This window comes from Sylvia atricapilla, chromosome 1 (genome assembly GCF_009819655.1).
Source record: "Sylvia atricapilla isolate bSylAtr1 chromosome 1, bSylAtr1.pri, whole genome shotgun sequence".
In the NCBI taxonomy this organism is placed as follows: Eukaryota; Metazoa; Chordata; class Aves; order Passeriformes; family Sylviidae; genus Sylvia; species Sylvia atricapilla.
The window spans coordinates 136,629,459-136,653,567 of record NC_089140.1 but is presented as its reverse complement, the minus strand read 5'-3'; the positions used below and the strand labels follow the sequence as shown (position 1 = coordinate 136,653,567).

Below are 24,109 nucleotides of genomic sequence, written 5' to 3'. Positions count from 1 at the left end.
CTGGCAATAGTGTTGATTTCCACAGTGAAATCTTGCAACACTGTCGCTTCAAGATGGGTTAATTTTCTTATATTTTTTCTCTTAACTTGCAAAATGTCTACTGGTTTGATGACACCTCAGATATAACTTGATTGTGTAATACATCCATCTGTATAGTAAGGCTAGGTGGGCTCCACATAATTTCAAGACAGGACACTCAGTTTTTGAAAGAACACCATCTAATCCTAGCAATAGTTCATCCCTCACTAAAGTCAAGATATGTTTTCTGAAAAACTTACTGCTTAGGAATATTGTGTTTCACAACTTCAGTTTGATTCACTTTAAGAGCAATGATCAAGTAAAAAACAGAAATCCGAGTCACACACTAATTTGGGATTTGATTAAATCCCTTTTGTTAGTGCAGACTTTGTAAACAAATACTGTGATTAAGGTTAACCAGGTTACCCGTTTTAATTCTCAGTAAATACTGGTGGAAGTTCTTTTTTGTCCTGCTTATGTTTCATTATTTAATTGAAGAAATCAGAGGGGTTTTGAATCTTATTTAAACCAATGTAATTCATAAAACTTAGACAATTTTAATGGCAGAAAATAAGAAGAAAATAAGTGACATGTTTTTCTTGGATTAGATCTATGCCAAAACTAGAAGTGAAAAATAACTGATATGCAAAACTGAGTATGCTATACTATTTTCACATTTAAAATCCAAGGTTCTTTACAATGTTAGTAATTACTAGAATCACAGAATGGTGGAAGTCAGAAGGACCTTTACAAATCATCTAGTCCAACTGCTAATTATAAGTAGGGATATCTTCCACTAGCATCATAGAATAGTTTGTGGTGGAAGGGCCCTCCATCTAATCCTCCCTTACTGCAATGAAAAGGGACCTATTCAACTAGATCAGGTTACTCACAGTCCTGTTCAACCTGACCTTGAACACTTCCAGGGGGGTTGCATCCACAAGTTCTCTGGGGCAGCCTGTTCCAGTGACTCACTGCACACTTCATGAGAAATGTCTGCTTTATGCCCAATTTAAATTAAGCCTCTTTCAGTTTAAAATTGTTTCCTCTTCTTCTGTCACTACAGACCTTGCTAAAAAGCCACTCTACATCTTTCTTCTGTATTTTATGTATTGAAAGGCCACAATAAGGTCTTTCCGAAGCCTTCCTTCAGGTTGAACAGCCCAAATTTTCTCAGCCTTTTTGCACAGCAGAGGTGTTCCAGCCCTCTGGTCATATTTATTACCTTCCTCTGGACCTGCTCTTTCATGTCTTTGTTCTTGTTGTATTGGAAACCTCAGAAATGGATACAGTAGTCCAGGTGGAGGTCTCACATATTTGAAGCCTATTTTTTTTTTCTCCTGCCCTCATCAGTGTATTCAGTTATAAATGGATTCTCAGCTGCAGTTTCAGAACACGAAATTTTACAGCCCATGGCACAGAAATAGTTGAAAATTATTATGAAATATAAAATATATTTTCTTTATTAAAGTGTTACTTTAAATTATTGCAATAATTCCTGAAATGTTGGAAGAATTTTTCAGTATCTGAACTTTCTGCAAACTCTCAGGAACCTAGAATTCACAAAACCTAGAAAAATGTACAACCTTAAACTTTCTGTTAATAAAGCAGAAGAAAATTTGCCACAAGTAGATCAAAGATAAAGTTCTTATAATGTGCAATTTTTAAAGGTATACACTAGAAATCAAACTTGAATGTAAAATAATCTTATTTAACAAATAATGATATATTCATGTATTTTCAAATTTTAACTATTTTAATAAAAAGGGTTTTTACAGCTAGCATGAATTCACATTTGTCTGGGGGCAAAAATCCTCTTTATATAAAATCTAAGGCTACTTATTGTAGTTTTTCATAGAATTAATATGAAAAAATATCTAAATTTTGAGTTGCAAAAATAATTTAAGAAGTAGACAAAAATATCAAGGAATACAGCCTCAAAATGCAAATTAATATATGAAAGCAGCCCTACTGAAAATAGGAATATTCTATAGTAATTCTCCTATTAAATTAAATAAGTGTTGAAATATTGTGGGACATTATGTGTGAGGTACATGATTTTTTCTCTAATTATTGTTTTTCTACCTACACATATGAAATTCTAATAATATCTAATTAATTTTTTAATATATGAAGAAAAATTTCCTTGACATGGGAACACTTAAATATTAATTATAATGAACCAATTGGTACAGAATAAAAACTTATTTTCTTTAACTGTACTGTGTCCAGCTATAATTCTGAGTAAAATTTTGAGGGTTTTTTTTCAAAACTTTTATCTGAAATGCTTTCTAATTATAAAATAATTTGCTGCTCATGCCACAATTTCTATATTTTGCATCTAAAATATGTAAACTTATCAAGTTTAATTTTTAGCATTTAAATTGATTTCTTCATTTTAATGCATTAAAGCTTTGAAATGTTTGTTGACATTATTCATAATATATAATATAAAATATTTAACTGAGAAAAGATACAGCATGCTTGTTCTTTTAGTATATGAAAAAGAATTTAAAAAGAAAACAGTAGACTAGTGAACATAAGAGAACTAAATTTTGTATCATCCTTGTGACAGTTTCTTGTCACATGACATTGAGCTAGAAGGAATTGTCATGCCCCATTGAAATACACTGGCATTCAGAAATAGTTTTCAATCATCACATGCATATTAGATGGAGTCAGAAATTTTTTACAATGTAGAATTCCTCATATGTGCAATAGGGGCAGTAAATAGTCTAAATACCCTTCATTTCATCAAGACTAAATGTCAACTGAGATCTTATTACACATGTGAGTGAAGGATGACTGTAAAAATAATTTAGTTGGTTCTGTATGAGGTAATAGAAATATGTTTTCTTAGACTTAATCACAGTCTACCACCTCCTCATGAGGGGAACAGGAGCAGCAGGCACTGATCTCTGTGGTGACAAGTGACAAGACCCAAGGGAATGGCCCTGAAGTTGTGTTGGGGAGGTTTTGTTCGGATATCGGAAAAAGGTGGATATCAGAAGGTGGTTGGACATTGGAACAGCTCCCCAGGGAGGTGGTCACAGCACCAGCCTGAGAGAGCTCAAGAAGAGTTTGGACAATGCTCTTGGGCACATGGTGTGACTCCGAGGATGGTACTGTGCAGGGCTGGGAGCTGTACTCGATGGTCCTTGTGAGTCACTCCCCACTCAGCTTATTTTGTGATTTTTTTGATTCCATCATATCTGATGGAATTAGTCACCTAGAAAATATATTTCTATAACCTTCAATCACAAGAGCTGGTGGTTAACCTTCCTAAAACAAATAATCCACAGTAATAATTAGAAAAGAACACATTGTTTCACTTAGAAGAGGAATATGTGATTTCTTTTTTGGCATAGCAAATAGCCTATTTTCATTTTTTCATGATGAAATTCTTTTAGGCATAATGTTAAGTAACTTGCCAAAAACTGAACTGTTATTGTGGAAACTTTGCAAGTATAGAATAATGAGTAGGCCCTGTTCCAAATTTGTTATAATCTAACTAAGTACTATTAGAAAATGTAAGATACGGATTCCCAAAGCAACAAAAAACACCCTTAAGCTAGGATTTTTTAAAAAATTATTTCAAAAATATGAAGTAATTTTCTTTTCAAACTACAGGGATGTTAATTCACCTAAGTACATAATTTATTTTGGACATAAATTATTTTGAAAGCTTATAGAATTTTTTTGCTATAACTTGGAACTATTTGCAATTTTTTTTTAAACAGGGCTGGCAATCTTCTTTACTGATCTGTGTTGCATAATTAAATGGGTAAACAGAGAGCAGCAGCCCAGGTTCTCAGTCTGTGATTTTTCAGTATAACCAGACAGCTAGCTCTTTTACTTACTTGAGTAATTTGTTATTTCTGAAATCATTTAAATACATAGTACCATGCATAATGGACTAAGCCAAGTATTTGCTCATGCACCATAGTTTTCAAAGCAAAGTAAGCTAGTTCTACTCTTCTCCCTTCACTGTTCAGTTTTGTACCTACTTTTGTCAATAAAGAGTTGTGTCCAACCCTTCACTCCCAACAGCAATTTTTTAGAAATATACAGTGTGAATTAAGGCAGCAGAAATTTGTTTTTCTCTGCATATAAGATTCCAGGGTCCTAACTTCCCAAAGAACCCCTCTATAGTGAGTTTGAAACTTTTGGTCTTTTACAACTTTAGAGTTTGCAAATTTGTTTACTATTTCTATGGAAAAATTGCTCTTATTACTTCTTTTTAAGCTTAGATAAACCCCAGAAATGTATGGCTATTCTGCATAACAGGTTATTTACACATTAGGATTAATTCTTTCTACTTGATTCCTGAAATATTTAATCTTTATTTAAAATAGTGTAACTTACTACAAAGTAATGCAGATATTCTCTCAAAAATATCAATGTTTGACATATTTTTGTCTAGAAAACTTTCATTTTATTTGCAAGATTTTAGAGAAAAACATGGGCTATAGGGTAAAACCTGAACAGCAGAGCTCCAAGAATTCTAGAATTCAACTCACCAGTACTGAAACTCAGTAATATACCTTCATCTCGTTTTACATAGTAAGCGATCTTAAAGTTCTCTTAAAATTAAGTAGATATTCCTATGTAAATATTAAAAGATTCAAACAAATGAGCTGCTGCTCACATAGTGTGTTATTTGGAACTTCCTAAAAGTTGTTACTATAGTTGAAGATTTAGATGTATAATCTGATATATTATTCTTACTTTTTATTGTTATTGTTATTACTGTGTTGCTTATTCTAACATTTATATACATCAGATAGCATTATTAATTTATTTTTATGTAAGCATGTTTACCATTAACCCTCTGTCTTAGAATATTCTGAAACATTTGTTATCTCAGGGAGATTTTAGCTATCAGGCAGTTTTGAAATGATGTTTCAACATTTCTAGACTTCATGAAGAAAAATGCTTTATGTTACACATAAGATTGTTGACTAGAACTTTCATTCAATGGTAAAACTGTTCCAACTCTAGTCATATCATAAAGCTAAGAAATATTTTATGAATACTAATTATACACAAACAAGAAAATTGTCTTTGCAATCAGGACCTTGGTTTTCCTCAGAACTCATTTTAAAATGAAAAATTACCAAGGTTTTGTGCTTGTCCTTTTTTCCCCTATTTTATTTGATGATTCTGTTATCAAAATCTTCACATGATAATTCTTTTCCTGTATTCCTATAAAACAAGTACAGAAAATTAGTGGAGGATCAAGTAATTTGCCAAGGATAGGGTCTCACACTCACTGATATATATGAGGATTTTTAAAAATGATATGTGTATATATATATATAAACTTATTTATAAATTCATAGACACATGCATTATAAATGCAGAATCGTAACAATATTTCACACTTATTCTAATCTTTGTACTCTAAAATCTAGGTGATACAGCTGGTTCTTGTGGTGATCCAGGTATCCCAGGCCATGGGTCTAGGGAAGAAAATAATTTTAAAATTAAAAGCACGATACATTTCAGCTGTGATATTGGATATGTCCTCCACGGCTCAGAAGAAAGAACGTGTTTGGCAAATGGAAGCTGGACAGGAAGACAACCTGAGTGCAAAGGTAAATCAAATACCCACTCCATTTTTAATCTTTATTCTTAATACTCTTGATCAAAAAACTAATTTTGCATTGCCAGCTAGGTGTTGTGAATGGGATGCAGCTATTTTGGACTGACAGATTTTTCCAAATAAGTTTTTTCACTATAAAAAATGGCTTGGCATGAGGTGACAAATTTGAAACCAGTTCCTGTCACCCATGAAAATGCATGTTTACAGATTTTGAGCAAAAAAAAGATAGATAAGCCTCTAGAACTCAATTTTTTGATGAATATTGTTTCATCTCAGCATAAAAATCTCAGCATAACCTGACCTTTCATCACAACCATTATACACCTGAATTTCAGAAAAATCCCCCGTTTCAGGAAAATGTCAGTGTTGGGATTTCTTTGAATTTATATATATATAAATGATTGACTTAAAATTTCATTTAATAATACTCTTGACATTATTATTTTTCAATAGAAAACAAAATGCTGAAACAAGTTTATTTGTAAAAAATAATTCTGGAAATTTCAAGGTAGACAAATTATCATAAAGGAAAGCTATAACAGGATATTTCTGAAGAATCATTTATTGCCTAAATTACCTTGCTTCAGAATAGCAAATACTTCCCAACAGATTCTTTTGTAAAACATAGTGTCTTGCAATGAAAATAGTTAGAGAACATGTACTCTTATTTTCAACTTTATTGCTGTTGACCTTGTTATCTGTACGAAAGAGTAATTCCATTTTAAAAACTGGTTTCATAAACTGGTTTTGTAATATCCTTTCTGCTGAATTATTGTCAACTTTACACAGCATTAAAAAAATAGTATATTTGTGTGTGTGTGTATATATATATGTATGTTTTCATGCTGGTATCAAAAGGGATATGCTTTGCCCAACTGTATTATCTGCTATTTTTCTTTGACCTCATCTATTACAGAAATAAATCAGCTCTCATGCATTTTAAGATAGTTTTGATGATATTTATTTCTTAAAAACTAAATATAGTTCACAGATATAGGTAGGTGTGGGTAGTGTATGCACAGGAACATTGTTCTAGTTTAGGTCATATAAATTATATATATATATATGTAATCACATAAGAAGGGAACATTCTAATTCCCAAGCTGGACATTAAAGAACTGGGAAACATCCGGGTTCCATCTGCCTATGAAGTAGCTAATAGTTGACTCCATTCAGTGCTTTGAATGAGGAAGAATATTTTGGTGATTCTGGAAATGCATAATTCAAATTAAATCTACAATTATAATTGTAGATCAGGTATTTTCTCATCATCAAAAGTCCGTTTTTGCAGCTAAACTAGCTTTTCACTAATGCAGATTATAAAGCTAAATTTGTAGGTTTTGTTTCTCTACAAACCAAAGGGGAAAGCATAGTAATTCAGGCACAGTTTTTTATTGTACAATGTATCAGTAGGTGGTGAAACTTGGATTTTAAGGACAACAGAATAGGTTTCTACCAAATAACACTGGTGACAGAAGGATTGTTCTTGCTTCAATTTTTCGTATTTCAGAAATCATCTTTTCTATGTTACTAAAATATTTCACATTTTCCTTTATAGCTGTGCAGTGTGGTAATCCAGGAACAACTGCTAACGGAAAAGTACTTCGTATTGATGGAACTACATTCTCTAATTCAGTAATTTATTCATGCATGGAAGGATACTTACTTTCTGGGTCATCTGTAAGACAATGCACTGCCAATGGAACATGGTCTGGATCCTTGCCAAACTGCACGAGTAAGACACATTTCTTTGTGTCTTTGCAATAGTCTTTGTTTTTCCTCTCCTCTAAAAGTAATAAATAAAGCAAAATATAAAAGTCTCATGCCAATAAATTTTCAGCTTTTTTTGCAGTAGTTCTTACATAATTTTGTATGCTAAATATTTTTAAAAATATAATGCTATGCAAATGTGAAGAATATGTTTTTTAAAGGCAGAGTGTAATAAAATGTAGAGACTGCTGTTTCACTTTAAGGGAGTTGTATGGTTATATGAGCTGCCTCTTTTAATTCTTTACTAGTATATATATTCAATCTTGTTTATATTTTGTGATATGACATATCCAGACATTTTCATTTTAATTGCTTTATTTCATCTTGAAAAATTAGCAGTATAATCTTCTGTTCTTCCAGAGAGTAGAAAATAAAAGACCTGTAATGAACAATTGAGTATTTTCATAGTGACTCCAAGATCAATACTGTTGTCCCATTTTGACATATCATCTTCTGTTTGGCCTCTTTGTTAACCTTAAAACTCCTTTGGCTACCCAACTAACAGAAGCTATTCCAGCATCTCTAACATTCATAATGAGCATTTTGCAACACTTTATTTTCAAGCCCATCTGTTCCTTCTTCATTACATGTCCTAGTTCATCTTTTAGTAGCAATTATGAAAATTTTACATTTATGTGATGCATGCGACTGCCTGTCATTTTGAAGAAACATATCCTCATCAGTGGTATAGCAAACTGTTTTTTAAATTTTGAACACACTTACAGCAACCCAAATAGAAGCCAAAAGCTAGATGACAAAACTTACTGTGTTTTTAAATCCATCTTTAATGGATTTTTTTGCGGTCATAAAGCCTGAGAAAGGGCCTAGTGTTTTTGCTTATGTATTATTTTACAAATTAGAATGAGAACCAGATTAACTGTACCAAAGATAAAGGTGCTTTGTGATGTCAGCTGCATCTTTTTTTTTTCTTGTGTTTTAGAATAACATTTTACAGAAATAACGTGCCAAAACAGTCTTCTCAAGACACACATACTCAGGTAGAGACATAAGATTTTAACTTGAAATATGGTGACGGAAAGTATCACAGTAAAACAAAGAGGGAGATTCAGGATATACCGCTTTTCTCTAGTCAAGGTGTTATCTAAATTTACAGCCAGTCCATACTTGTTACAGCTCCTTCCTTCTTCATTGAAAATGCTGGTGTTTAGAGCTGACACTGTAAGAAGAGAATAGGGTGGATGATTTTGTGCTCCTTTACAGGCTGGGAGCCCTGGGCAGCGTACCATGAAACAGAACTGCCCCGTGTGCAACGTCATGCAGGCCTAGACCTCAGCAAGCTATTATAGGTTTTTCTTAGGAACAATGGTACCATTTCTGCAGTCAAACAGAAACAATGTTCTCATGAGATCTTGTCGCACGGCTAAATAAGAAGCAAGGCTGTGCAGTCGGCAAGGTGCAATCACTGCGTGGGGGCTGCCTGCAGCACCTCTGTTGCCATGAGTTGGCTGAGGCTGTGCCCAGGCAAGAGATCTGCGTGCCACAGCCCAGGTCATTGAGGGCCACCGTGGCTGTGTGGGACACGTTAAGATTTGATATCTGCTGTGTAATTAGCATCTGCTCACTCAGACCATGGTAAACTGTAGAGAAGGTATACTATATATATCTTGGATTGTTCGGTCCTTGGTTATTAGGTCAAGGGAGTGACATCACAAATATGTATGGATTTTTGTGGTTTTGGAGATCTGGATCCAGAAAGGGTGACATTCACATTAGCCATGCTTTGGCATTGAGTTAGAAGTGGCCAGGACATGTACTTTGCCCAGGAAACTGCTTCTCACACTTTTCCAGAAAAAATAGCAATGCTGTAGGGTGATCTTCTAGTTTACTATACAATAAACTATAAAACACATGGGATGCTATATTTTGTATGAACTAAATTTTTCCTTTTTTTTTTTTTTTTTTTTTTTTTTTTTTTTTTTTTTTTTTTTTTTTTTTTTTTTTTTCCTGAAAACAACCACTTTTTGGCATTGCCACTAGTTTCTCTAGATTTCTTTATTCTAAAAACTGCTCCAGGAATTGATAGACCCAGCTGACCTGATCTGAGGGAAACTTACCTGTTTTTTACATTATTCTCAGATTACAAGGATATAAAACTTTTTATTAACTCCTTATGAGTATTATATTTCATTAGGAAATTAAATTATCTCCTGACATGAGAAATCATAAAAGGTTTTACAGTCAGTCCCATACATTAAAGTAACATAGACCTAGTTTTTATGTAAGCCACAGCTCATGTTTGGGGGTCACCTGAAGATTCTTACCTGTTTATGTACAGAGCAACTATGTGAGCATTTATATAGTGGGAGGCTTGGCAGGCATATATTTTAAATTTTCCAGATTTTGTTTCCTTTCATAATACCATATAAAGGTAAAGCAAGTAATAGGCATCTACTTTTTAAATAATTAAACTGAATTAATAAGAAAATTTTAGCATATCAAAAGGCATATGGATTATTTCTTGATGTTTTTGTTTTTTTTCATTTTGTAATGTTGAAATTTTGTCAGTCAAAATTGTACAGTCCTTTACTACTACTGTTGAACAAAAGTATTTATGTTCTGCAAATATTACTGTTTTGCAGCTTCACATATGTTTGGCAGCCAATTAGGATGGCATATCTTTATTTTCTCTTAGTGGAGATAAGGTTTATAATAGTTTTTCCTTTTCTTTTTTTTGCCTAGTTTTTTTCCCTCGCATATAGATAAATCTCACTTAGATTTTAAAATATGTTCCTTAACTATTTACTTGCAGTTATCAGTTGTGGAGATCCAGGAGTCCCAGCCAATGGCATGAGATATGGTGATGATTATGTTGTTGGACAAAATGTTACTTATATGTGCCAACCTGGCTATACAATGGAAGCAAATAGCTCCTTAATTCGCACTTGTACAAGCAATGGCACATGGAGTGGAGTAATCCCAACATGCAAAGGTACAACATTTATTTTGCTTGTCAGCTATTTCTTCTATGATATTTGCCTACATTGTTTATTGTAAACTGTTAATTTATTGTGAATTTCCACAGAAATCAAAACTTACTTTTAGTATGAATACATTGAATTGATTTCTTTGGCTGCAGAAACAATGACTTCATCTTTTGCTTCTTTTCCCTTTTATATCCCTACAAGCACAGTATTTTGAACAGTTTTTTATAGTTCTGTTAAATTCTTTATTACTTTGCAGCTAAACTGAACTACCCATTATGAAACGATGGCTTAGATTTGTTAATTGCATTTAGCATGTCATAAGGAAGTAACCATATAAAACCCTGCTTTTACAAACAGAGCACTCAAACATGTAAGAGATCTAAATATATACAAACGTAACTTTGTTAAAGGCAAATTCATCTGAATTACTCTGTCTATAATACTAAGATTTTTTTCCAGATCTCTCCTTTATTAGACAGGCACCTGTAAGCATCACCTTGTTACAAAAAGACTAAATTGTTCTCGCAAATTTCCCAATAAAGATTTTTCTAATTCTAATTCACCTTTGACAATGTCAGTTTTTAAGTTATTTTTTTGACACATTCTTAAGGATGTCAAACATTGAAATCCTCTCGACATTTCACTCTTTTCCTAATTTGTGTTGTGCCCAGAGATAGGCTCAATTTCAGTTAAAAAAAACTATTTTGAGAACTGAAGAATGGACACAGTGACCAAGATATTGGTCATATTGACCAAGACTCTGTGTACCTCCAAGAGTGGCTGTAAGTCGACAGCTAGAAGATCAAACACAGAAAAAGTATTTATGATAAAGTATCTCAGTCTCAAATTCTTGTGGTCTGCAGGACACCTAACTGGGACCAGGAGAATTAACTCTGACTTGATTCAAACAGAATCATACAAAGAAAGAATTTTACTGTCAATTTTAACTTGGAGGTTTTGAGTCTTTCTGGTTTTGGGTCATATATATTTAAGGCTTGTATAAATGCTAATTAATAATCCTATGAAGAATCTCTAGTATTCTCAGAGTTTTATTCTACTTTACATTAGTGTAAGTATACTAGAAAATTTAATAGTGTTAGTAAAATAATATATAATAATATATTGAAAATATACCATATGAACTACTGTAAAATGTATAACAATTTGTTTTTACCATCAGATTGAAGTGCCAGGGTCCTTTGGTACTATTTAGTTGAAATAATTGGAAAATGAACTGGGCAGAAAACACATGAATAATTGGCACTGTGCCATTGAAAGGGAAGATATAAATACTACTCTGCTGTGCCAAGTTGGAAAAGGATGCATGTTCATCTACAACTAAATATTCAAATATTCAAGCATTGTCTTTTTTGCAGATTGCATTTGTAATATACTTGTAGTTCTTACATTGAGAATATTGTGGAACATATTTTTTCCTAACTCTCTGACCAAAATAGAGGACCATTCTGGCTTGTTGCTGGGTGTTGTTTTGTTTTGCTTTCTCACCCTAAAATTCTGATGTTACATCTATTTTCTTCTACTTCTTCTCTCTTTCATGGTTATTCACCAGTATTTTCTCCCTTATTAGTCAGCTCAGAAGTTAAAATATATAGACCCTTTTAAAAGGACTATTTGTGAAGCTCTTGGAGAATGAAGACAGAATTCTGCTTCTTAGAAAACTTATTTTGAATTATTTTTATTAAAACATAGAGATGTGGCAAAAGCTTCCATGTCCTTTTCTGGAGCAAAACCAAGGCCCCAAAATCTAGATTTGGTTTACGGGCTGGCAAAGGATTATTTGATTCTAGTATTCTCATATAACCATGAATGATGCTTTAAAGTATCTTTATGGTCTACATAAATGAGATTCTCTCACTGAAGAGAATAAGAATGGAGAAATGGTACATAGTGAACCATCTGCAGGTTGCATTCAGCTACATATTATTCATCACCTAGTGTCTCTGAATTCTTTTAAACCTGCAAGATGACAGCTGTTCTAAACATTAGTTTAAAGCCTATGTGTGCCGCATTTATCTTCCTCCATTTTCTGTGACCTATGCATTCTCTGCTTGATTTTTAATCACCGTATAGTCTCATTTATCCCAACTAGCTTTACCAGATTAAGCTGTATTAGTTTATTTGCTTTCTTTCTCCTTTGCTAGCACAGGTTTTTTTTTTTTTTTTTTTTGTTGTTGTTGTTGTTGTTGTTGTTTTTTGTCTATCTTACTCATTCTATCAACTTGGTATAAATTTTATCCTTTCTCTTTTTGGTTCAGGTTTTCTTTCATTTAATTTCTTTAATACCTTTTCTTCTTAAACTTTCTTTTAGCAGTTGTCTGTTACTGCACCACTATCCAGTGAATAACACTTTTGTCTTCATCACAACAGTTGTATCTATTTCTATTGCCTTCCCATACTGGTTTTCAGTCCTCTTGCCTGGAGAAAATGGAATAGAAAATGCTTCTATTTTTTTCCTAGGAGGCCTAGCAATTAGAAAATATACTGAAATACTTCTTGTTGACCTTCTTGGAGGTAGCAATATTAAGTTTCAAGGAATTGCAGATCCTTACATTTTCTTTCTCTTGCTAGCAACTAGATGCTTTTTGGTGATGAACTACTCACAAAGCAAATAGTAACCAAACCGTGCTACTTACAAAAAGGCTTTCAAGTAATATTTTGGAACCATTGCCCTAGAATTTCCCTATGCATTAAATCTAGCAAATGCCTAAGCTTGTCAACAGGAAGAAAATATCTTATTATTCCTACGATAATTAAATATTGTTGTACTCTATATTGTCTTAACAGACAAAACAATATTGTAGCAGATTACCAGATATATCTTAAATTTTATACACGTCATAGTTTCCATACTGATTTTTTTGGTAGTTTTCCTATTTGGTTTGATGCAGCATCCTGGTTTATTTAAGAAACTTCATCAATTAGCCACTGCCTCCTAAATGAAAGAAACCAGACATACTAACTTCAAAAAATATGGCAAGAATACAGTGAGAAAGCATGCCCTGACTGTATTGTCCTCTAAAAAAAGGTGAAATTAGCCCATATGGTTCTTCTAGTAATTGTGTACATCTGGGATATTTACAGCAGCTGGGCCTAATTACTTTGAATATTATTGCAGCTGTTACCTGCCCAACTCCTCCGCAGATCTCTAATGGAAGGTTGGAAGGAACAAACTTGGACTGGGGATTCAGCATCAGCTATGTCTGCTCTCCAGGATATGAACTCTCTTTCCCTGCTGTTTTGACTTGTGTTGGGAATGGAACATGGAGTGGCGAAGTACCTCAGTGCTTACGTATGTATTCACATCTTAGTCTGTATTTTGCTGCTCAACTATAATGGTTTATTCCTCTTTAAAGTTTTCACTTTTTTTTTTTTTTTTTTTTTTTTTTTTTCCTTCCTCCCCCAGTGGCTCAATTAATTTCAAACCTGGGACAATTCCAGTTGTTCTAAAAATTTATAAAATTTTCCAAAATTTTAATGTTGCTAGTATATTGAGAAGGTAATGGGAATATCTGTAAACTCTATGTGAGCATATAGGAGTCCTTGGATACAGATGCAAAAAATATTGCAGGCAATGTGTACAACATAATCCAAGGCAATTCAAGATTAAAGGTGCTGACTTTTTTCAGATCTAGCTACATATGTGATCGGGTAACTTTCATTATAATCTCTTTTTTTTTCCTCATTATTCATCTTAAACTTACTGTGATGTCACAAAGAAATCTTTCAGTCTGTAATGTTGATTAGTCCCTGGGTGATTCTGTGACAGTTATCTATTTTTCACCCTGCAGTAAATTAACCTATACATTTTATGCAGTAAATTATTCTGAAAGTTATAAATATCATTGATGGATTTTTATATTGCTACAAATTTCATTACAGTATCCAAGCCCATTTACTATATAATATTTTTAAGTGATCATGTTTCTTCTGAAAGATATTTAATTGATTGAACTGATATTTTGTAGTTATTTGTGGAATAATTATACCACTCTGTATTGGTCTTCAAAAAGGAGTCTAACTGGAAGAGGATAATATCTTATTATGGCCTTACAGTCTCTGAAATTTAATTTGAACTTGCCAAGTAGCTGTGCTTGCCAGGTAGCTTACTAAATGTTGCAAAATGCACTTCTCTGTTATTTTACTTTTTTTTTTTTTCATTTTTCAACTCTTCCTGTCAAAATTTTTCTCTGTTTTGGCTTTATCTCAGTACTATGAAAACATATAATATAGATCATATTTTCTTTTTTTTTTTCCTAATTTTATTCTCATATCATCAACAACAGTTTTTGACAGTTTTTATGTGCCAGAGGTGGAACATGATGAAAGGCATTTTTTCTGGAAGAAAAAGAACAAAACCACTATTTGTTACTTAAATTCTCTATGTAGAACTCTTCTAGAATCCACTATACTGTGAATATCAGGGACTATGGAAAATTATTTTCATGGTTTGTTCTTGATTGAAAAATGGTGTCCTTCATTCATTTTTCAATACTACAAGCTAATTATGATTTTTAAAATTGGAATACTCAATACTGCAGTGTACTCTGAAAAAGTGGGCTCTACCTTTAAAATTTTTAAAAGGTGTATTTAGCACAGAATGCATCTGCCTAGGAATTAAAGGCTATTTCATGCAGATTACATTAACTGAATGTTGTTGATGTGCGGTGGTTACCCATTGGCTTGCAAGAGAAAACAATTGGCAGCTAGTGCTTGTCAAAAAGCTTAAGCCAGTTGCCATCTGGCAGAAATGAGGGGGATCTGGTGAAAGTCATTCTCAATAAGCAATCTTTAAGCAGTTCTTAACATCAGAAATTTAGTTCCTAGCTGGGTTCCATAGAGTCTGTAGCTGAAGATACACAAGGTATAGTTATGACATAGGATAATTATTCAGAATGGAACATGACCATGTCCTTGGTTGAGTATTTGTTATCCATGACCCATTAAATTTGTTTGCTTAATTACTCATGCAGTAATTTCAGTACAGGACTGCTGGTTTAATAAGCTTGGCAATAGACAGCAAAAAGGTAGATTTATGCCAGAAAATTCCTAACTGCAGATATGACTTAGAATCATAGAATATAATGAATTGCAAGAGACCCATAAAGATCATTGAAGTCCAAGTGCTGGCCCAGCACAGAACAACCCAAGGAGTTGTATCCATGTACCTAAGAGCATCGTCCAAAGGTTTCTCAAACCCTGTGCAGGCTTGGTGCAGTGACCACTTCCCTGTGGTCACTTCCAGTGCCCAATCACCCTCTGGGTGAAAAACCTTTTCTTGGTATACAGCCTGAACCTCCTCAACACATCTTCATATCATTCCCTTGGGTCCTGTTATGTTACCACACAGAAGAGATCAGTCCCTGCCATTCTGCTTTGCCTCCTGAAGAAGCTGAACACCACAATGAGGTCTTGCCACAGTCTCTTCTCCTCTAGGCTGAACAAATCAAGTGACCTCAGACACTCCTCATGTGACTTCCTCTCAAGGCCCTTCACTCTTTTTGTTGCCCTCTTTTGCACGCCCTGCAATAGCTTTATATCCTTTTATTGTGCCACCCAGAGCTGCACACAACATTCAAGGTGAGGCTGCCCCAGTGCAGAGCAGGACAATCCCCTCCCTTGCCTGGTTGGTGATGCTGGGCCTGATGTCCCCCAGGACAGGGTTGGCCCTCCTGCCTGCCAGGGCACTGCTGACTCATGTTCAATTTACCATCAACCCAGGACCTCCAGGTTCTTTCCTGCAGTGCTGCTCTCCAGTGGTGTTTCCCCATTCTGGATGTACCTCCAAGGTTGTCCCATCCCAGGGGCAGTGCTCTTGTTAAACTTCATGTCGTGGATGATTGCTCAGTCCTCTGATCTCCCTGAGTCTTTTTTCAGGGCACAGATGCCTTCAAGTGAGTCAACAGATTCTCCCAATTTAGTGTCATCAGCAAACCTACTTAGTTATACCTTTGAGTCCAGGTGTTTTAGGAATCTTCTGGACCTGTTTGTACCAGCTGTGTGGTATTCACAGTTAAAATCTGGCAAGCTCAAGTCCTCCAAAAAGACAACAGAAGTTGATTTAGAGGTCTCCCTTAGTTCATTAAAGAATAATTTGCCAGTGTCAACATCCAGACTGTGTGTCCTGTAGGAGGCTCCCATAAAAACATCCACTTTGTTTGTGTGTCCCTTAATCCTTACCAAAGGCTCTTAACATGCCATAATGTCTTGGTTTTGACCAGGACAGGGTTAATTTTTTGCAGCAGCTGGGAAGGGGCAGGGCTAAATCCCACCTGTTGTTCTATAACATACTCAGGTCACTGCCAGGGGTGGGGGACAGGACTTTGGCTTCTGAGGAGAAAGGTATTCCTTCCAATCAGAAAAACATGATTGTTGTCAGATCAGGTTGGGCTCTGCAGTGAACACTTTGTAAGTAAATCACCCTCTCTTTTGCACACTTCTGTAATTAATATTGTTCCTGTTACTGTTTGTTTTCTTATCTCATTGCTGTTGCCAGTAAATCATTCTGATCTTAACTTGTGATCTCTGCCTTTTGTGCCTGTAATTCTCAACCCCAGCCTGAAACAGCAGGAAGGAGGAGGGGAAAACCAAGAGGAGTGAAAGAGAGCAGCAGGGTGCTTTTGGGGAATCTCAGTGGGGGGCCCTGAATTGGGCAGTACCCAATTCCTAAACCAGGACACATAACAAACAGTAAGCTCTGCCACCCCTGTCACCTGCCTCATCCCCCACTTCATTTGCCCTACTGATCCCTCCAGAGGAGTGTATAACCCTCCATACTGGCACACCAGTCACAGGACTGATCCCATCAGCTTTTACTTGTGCCAAAGATGTCATATTTCATGGGCTGAGTCGAGGTTTCTAGGTCCTCATGGAGTGTCAAGTTTGATGGGCCAACTGAGGGATAAGAGAGGCTGCTGCTTGGTGTAAAGTAGTTTATTACATGGATAGATCAGTCTCACAAAGGTAGAGTGTTACAGTCCATGCCATCATGCGAAAGCCTTCTAGCACAGAGTCCCCATGTTCCAAGCAGAAACAGCAGCAGTGCTGGTACAATGCATTATAGTCATAAATCATCCAATCAGCTGCAAACACGATGCTATTACTGTCTTTTTGCACCTATCCTGGTCTAACACTGTTGTGCAACAATGGTCATCATTTCTCACACAAGACCTAAACATATAGCCCATCTAATCTATCAGCAATGCTATGTTATGTCTATCTTATGTCTATATTATATCTAGGACTTTGTTAACTTGTAAAAGGTAATGCCACTGGAGTTTAGGGCTTTTCTATGAACTAATACAGTCTCTCTATTCGCTTAAGGCAATTAAGGCATATTTTTACTTACTTAAGACTAAAACTTACATTCCCACTTCATGTCTGTGTGGCTTTATGTGTCTCAGTTTCTCCGAGGGTTTCAAATCCAACCCCTGCATTCCTTTCTGCCTCTAAGCCTGTGTGGATGAGGTCCTGGGAAATTTCTATCTGGTTTCCAACAATGGAGAAGACTGAAGGATCTCACTAGTACTCAAACTCTGGCATGTCTTCCCATTGCTTATCACAGATGTATCTGGTTTTGTCCCTTTCCCTCTTCCAGTATAGTTTAAAACTCTACTGGTCAGCCCTTCTAACTCCTGCACAAGAATAATTTTTCTCTTCTGAGAAGAGACAGTCTTCTGACTGCCACTGAGCAGCAGTTGAACTGGTGTTGAATAGACCATAATATGAAAAAACACAAAGTTCCTCTGATGGCATAATCCTCAGAGCCATCTGCTGATCAGCTGGGTATGCCTATTCTTTTCAGTATTCTTGCCTGATACTGAAAGGTTCAAAGAAAACACGTGCTGTCCTCCTGATCTTTCACACAATTGTGCTAAGGCCAGAAATCTCTTAGGATTACCCTTGGACTTCTCTTTGCTACTTCATTGCTGTGGACATAAAGAACAGCAGATAATAATCAGAGGGCTGTACCAGACCAGAGAGTTTTCTAGTAATTATCCCAGGCTCCAGAGAGGCAGCAAGCTTCTCTATGAATAAAAGTAGTCCAGTTGGCATATTGGGTTCCTAGATTCCTTCAGAGGGATTCATCTATGAAAACCACCATTCTTTTTATTTGACAGAGGTGGTCATGATGCAGGGGGTAGATTTTTTGCTCCCCCAGTTCCAGAAAGACCTTCATCTGCATCTTAAGTTGTCAGTCCATCTAGTTCCAGGGCCTCATAGTCATTGTATTGGGGCACCTGAGAAGATGAGGCAGGCTGGGAAGGGATTTGTCTGTCCCCACAAGTAATAACCTACTTCCATTTCCCCTCCTTCTGCCTGGTGGGGAGAGAGTAGGGGATCCTTTGTTTCATTGTGTCATTGTTGGCTGGTTATATTCATCTCAGGGATGGCAGAATATGATGCCACAAGTCAATCTTCTTGTCTGATGCTCCTCAACCTAAATGCTCGCTCAAGAAGATAAGTCACCCAGCTGAGCATCTCCTCTACCTGGGCACATCTTGGACAGGTGCGCTCACTTCTGCTGTCAGACATCAACAAGAAATGTGCTATTAACCAGTTCAATTTCTTCTAAGAATGAAGCTAGCCTCACAGTCTCAGTGCTAGAACTACATGGTCCTGCTCTGTTAAAGGCTCTCAGAGTCCTTAGGGAAACATTTCCACTGAGAGTGAAAACACTCTTAAAACTTCCAGTTCACTGCAACTTTAATTGGTTCTGTAGTCACCTGTTCTAGTATCAGAGGAAAACTGCTGTGTTTTAACCATGATGCCTGGTTTCCACACTTACTGATAAAAGAGAAAGATATGTAGATATCAGTAGATATCCAAGGACTAGGTCAGCTTCGCTGACAACTAAGTGGTGGAGTTTATGTAGTTTTAGAAAAAATGAATAAATTTACCAAAAAATCATTTTGAATGTGAGAATTGTTTTCCATTCAGGCTTGTTAATTTGTTGGTGCAAGGAACTGTTAGGAGACAATTTCAAGTCCCTGTGTTTAAAATTTGTGTTTCATGTATTCTCAAATTAAGAAACATAATTTTCCAGTGGAAGCATAACAACCATAATCTGTCATTCACAAATGAAGTACACAAAGTGTAGATCTTTTCAAAATTTGGCCCATAATTCTCCACACTGTCCACTGCCACCTCAAGTGATGGAACTTCATACAATTCTGGTATGCTACAGATCAAGCCCTTTTTCTTCACCAGTGTGGGTGTGCATGGATCTCCCGTACAGTCAGTGATTGTAGAAGGAAGCAGAAAGCAGGAACATTTCTTGAAAGCAGGTCCTTTGGAAAGCTTAAAATGTGGGTGACAAAGATTGAAACATTACAAAGGCATTTTGAAGACTGTTGTTTGAGAGATGTAATTTAAATTATGTTTTACATGAGAAAGAGCACAAAATTCCTCTGTCTGTAAACCATGTCTATTTAGAAACATTACTGAATATGTACAGGTTAGGGGTTGTTTATTATTATTATTGTATTATTATTACACCTTTTTCTGTCTGACATGAAATTAGACTACACAAAACTGGAATTCATGGTGTGTTAAGGAATAATATAGTCTAATGACACAGGGTTTGCCATAGCTGATTTAATTTCCTGGGTCAATTATTCAAAATCCAGCTTCAGACAATATTTGGTACTTCATACTGGAGAAGGATGGTAAATTTGCTAGCAGTGCATTAACTTAGTTATGACATGCTATAGACACAAGGAACCTTTAGGTGATAGGAATAATGTAAAAGTATCCATTTAAGAACAGATTTTTATGAGTGAAATTTATCCTGTCTAATACAGTTTATTAGTATCTGACTATTTGATTGCTATAGGAGTTTCTTTATTATGGAGTTTTTTGGTGTTTCTTTATTGTTAACTGCTCTAACTTTCAAGTATTGTACTTCCTTCCATACATACCAAATCTTACCGTTCAGTGAAGGATGAGGAAGCAGGACTTTATGACTCCTAAAATCTATCTCCTAAATCCTTTAATCATATAAAAATGTTGAGCACTGTGTAGGTGGCACAAAATCAGGAGAGGAGGGAAGATTGACAAGGAAAGTTTGATACACTTTTTGATTGCACTGTAAAGATTTGGGGTTTGGGGCATGGGTGAATTGTGGATATTTGGACTTTAATAAAATAAGTTGTCAATTTGATTTATTAGGTCTCAGATACCAAGTACACTAGTCATTTTGAACAATTATCAGAGGTAATACAATCTGGCAGACTAAATATTATATATCTAGTCTCTCTGAATTCCTATTAAATGTTTCCATATTTGATCTGTGTCTAATAAAATAAATACAAAATTCGGAGTAATTTCTTCACTTAGTTCAGCTAAATGTTATTTTATTTTTAATAAATGCCACATTCCATTTCTATCATGTCTTTCTTCACAGCAAAGTTTTGTGGTGACCCTGGAGTACCTGCTCAAGGGAAAAGAGAAGGCAAAAGCTTCATCTATCAGTCAGAAGTCTCTTTCAGCTGCAACCCTCCTTTCATTTTGGTTGGCTCTAGCACAAGGATTTGCCAAGCAGATGGAACATGGAGTGGTTCTTCTCCCCGATGCATAGGTATGATTATGTCAATGTATTGAAATTTCTTTCAGTGCTTATTATTGCTCTTCGTGCTAAGTCAGTCTGGGATTTTTCAGTTATTTTGAATTATCTTGATGTTATTTTATACTCTCTGAGAATCAAATCACTTTATTTTTGTGTTTGTGATTGGCTTATTGCATGTTGCTGAACAAGCTTAATTTTTCATCCATTAATGTATTTAATTAAAATATTGCAATTTTTTTTGTCTTTAATATATTGCATTTTTTTTTAGAACCTACTCGCACAGCATGTGAAAATCCAGGAGTCCCAAGGCATGGGTCACAAAATAACACATTTGGCTATCAGGTAGAATATATTTCTTTAATTAACTTGCATGCGTAAATATTTTATATCACCTCAAAGTCTAGAAAAATCGAATTAGAGGTTCAAAGACTGCTTCTGTAAGAGTTGTTTGCTGCTGTGTTGCTGTATTTCCTTATTTCTGCCTGTTGGATTACACTAACCCTGTGTCCCTCTCAGCAATGCACTGCATGAAAAACTGTGAACCGTGAAGGCTTTCAGTATCTCCCACCAATATATAAGTGCTCCCTACAATTTATTAAATAGGCTTTTTATCTTCAAAAATGTGTATGTGGTGTGCCAAAATGCTAGTGAAGACATACTCTAAAAGAAGGACTATTTTTTCCTGAGAGAAAATCTGTTTGGAACCACGAATGAATCATGGAGTCACAGACCTGTTAGGAGAACTTCTAGTCCACTCCTCCTTCTCAAAACAGAGTCAGCTAAAGCAGGTTTATGAGGACTGTCACCAGGTGGTTTTGAATATTTCCAGGGATAGAGACTCAACAGTACCTTTTGGCATCCTGTTCCAAGTTGATCACCTATACAGTGAAAATGAACACTTTTTTTTTTTTTTCTTAGTTTTAAAGAGAATTTCCTGTGTTTCAATTTATGTGCCTTTCTTCTTGTTCTGTCTCTGGGCACCACTAAAGAAAAGCCTACTTCTGTTGCTTGTCCTGCCCCAAGGGGTTTTTTCTTTTTTGGATAACCCCAGGTCTTTCAGCTATTCCTTGTATTTCAGGTGCTACAGTTCCTTAACGAATTTTGTGGCCCATCACTGGACTTGATACAGTATTGTCCTTGTCTCCCTTGCACTGATGAGCCCAGCACTGTAGCTAGCACTCACTTACGACACTGGGGCTAGCAGAGGGGAAGAAGCACCTCCCTGGACCTGTTGTCAATGCTCTGCCTGATGCTTCCCAGGATACTGTTGACCCCATTTTATACAAGGCTGTGTTGTGGCAAATGGTGCTTGCATATGTTTTTGTTGGAAAAGGAATTGTGAAACTGAAAATTATTTTGAACTGCTGATTTTCTGATTCACACAAAGCACTGACGTCAGTGAGATGTTTTCATGAGTGAATAGTTTAGAAATGCAAAAATGTACCTTATAATTTGCTAGGAGTGTTGTGAACAAAGAGAGAGCCTGATCTATCCTGTGACATCTGTGTTTGATGTCAGGGCTGAAAGTTTCAGGCACATGAAGAGGAATGAACAGAAGAGTACCTAGCAGTTCCACAGCTGTATCAAGTCTCTCTCTAGTAGCAGGAAAATAAAAGCTGCAGTTTTCTGGAAATGCAAGAAAGGGCTGAGTGAAATTTTTAACAAATCTACAAAAGAAAATTAGTTTTTAAAAGCAAATCGTAGCTAAAGACTTTTCAAAGTTTCATGGCCAAAGATTTCTTTGGTTTATCCTTTTGGTGGCCTTTATGCAGTAACTACTAAGACTTGGTTTTTAGCAATATTTGTGGTTTTAGATTGTGCTAGATCACAATCATATACAAGTGATAATAAAATTGTCTAAGTTTTCTCTAGACGCTGAAAGTGCTGCTTTGTGCCAAGCTAGGATGAGCAGGGGCAGACCTTAAGCTAACTTTGTTTATAACACAATATTATGCCAGAGGACAACTCTTTATTCAACTGTGTGTCAAATAAATAACTTATTAAGCATTTTCTATAATTTTATTGTCACAATTTCTCTCACATATTAACTGTAATCGAACTGTAATTGAAGAAGCCAATGTAGTCTCTCATTTATGCTGTAGTTGTTGTGAGTAAAATATCACTCACAGCTAGCATAGAACTGTAAAAATATCAAGCAAAATGTCAATCGACAAATCATTTGTAAAATAAGTGTAGGTGCTGGCAGAGTTTACAACCATATAAATTATTAAAAAAAAAAAAAAAAGTAAACAAATACAAATATAAGATTAGTGCCCAATGTTTAAGATGTGTGTGCTGTAGTCTCATTGCCCAGCCAGCAACGTATTCTCACGTTCACACAATGAATTTCATTTTATATAGTAACTAAATGGGCAACTCCTGGTTACTCTAAGTATGATTAATTTGCTTAGTTAATACATAACAGGTTAGAAGTATCAATCATACAGATGAAAATGAACTTAGCTCTTGATTGGGTGGAAACAATTGTGAAAATAATTGGTTATAGACAAGTTATTGTCTGTAGAACCCAGAAAGAAATACTACATTATCATACACTGTGAAATGTTATGACTCCTTTAAAACACAAAAATATTTTAAATTCATGTATATTATGCTATAATTAACTTCCTGTGTGGGTGAGATAATACTGATTTTTACTTCTATCCCTAGCAGGAAGGTAAATAATAATTCTAAATCATTCCAAAATACAGATGTGAGGGGTTTGGTTTTGTTTTGTTTGGGTTTTTTTTGTTTCGTTTTTTTTTTTTTTTTTAACTCTCTTAAATACTTCATATTTAAACTAATGTTAATAGGGTAACTTAATTGTCGAGGTTTAAATGTATTTCTGTCTCATAAAAAAAAAAAAACCCAAGCTGTGGCCTTACACCTAAAATTCAAGTCTTCATATGTGGAGTCCTGTTGTAAGTACTTGTCATCAAATGATACTAACTTCTCTTTTATCTGACAAAAATCACTGACTGATGCTTCCTTTTCACTTACATCAAGTTATGAACTTCTGCCATTGTTTTTTTTCCTGGTTTTTCTCCTACTCTTGATTTTCTGTTTTCCTATTTCATTGATTGCACTGAAAGTTCAGGCAAACACAAGATAATTCTAGGCTTGACTGAAAGGCGTATCTAAACCTGAACTCCTGGAACCTGCACTAACAAATGTCACCATGTCAAA

General features: G+C 35.2%; 1 protein-coding gene across 2 annotated transcripts in view; it reads left to right on the top strand.

Annotated features, from left to right (window-relative positions):
- Nucleotides 1-24,109, top strand: part of CSMD3 (CUB and Sushi multiple domains 3) — a 580,968-nt gene that overhangs the window by 533,592 nt on the left and 23,267 nt on the right. For both annotated transcript variants that reach the window (XM_066334988.1, XM_066334980.1), the window contains 6 exons: nucleotides 5,433-5,615; nucleotides 7,182-7,358; nucleotides 10,164-10,343; nucleotides 13,475-13,648; nucleotides 20,762-20,935; nucleotides 21,192-21,265. In XM_066334988.1, the coding sequence (XP_066191085.1) occupies nucleotides 5,433-5,615; nucleotides 7,182-7,358; nucleotides 10,164-10,343; nucleotides 13,475-13,648; nucleotides 20,762-20,935; nucleotides 21,192-21,265 (962 nt within the window). The remainder of the gene's footprint in view (nucleotides 1-5,432; nucleotides 5,616-7,181; nucleotides 7,359-10,163; nucleotides 10,344-13,474; nucleotides 13,649-20,761; nucleotides 20,936-21,191; nucleotides 21,266-24,109) is intronic.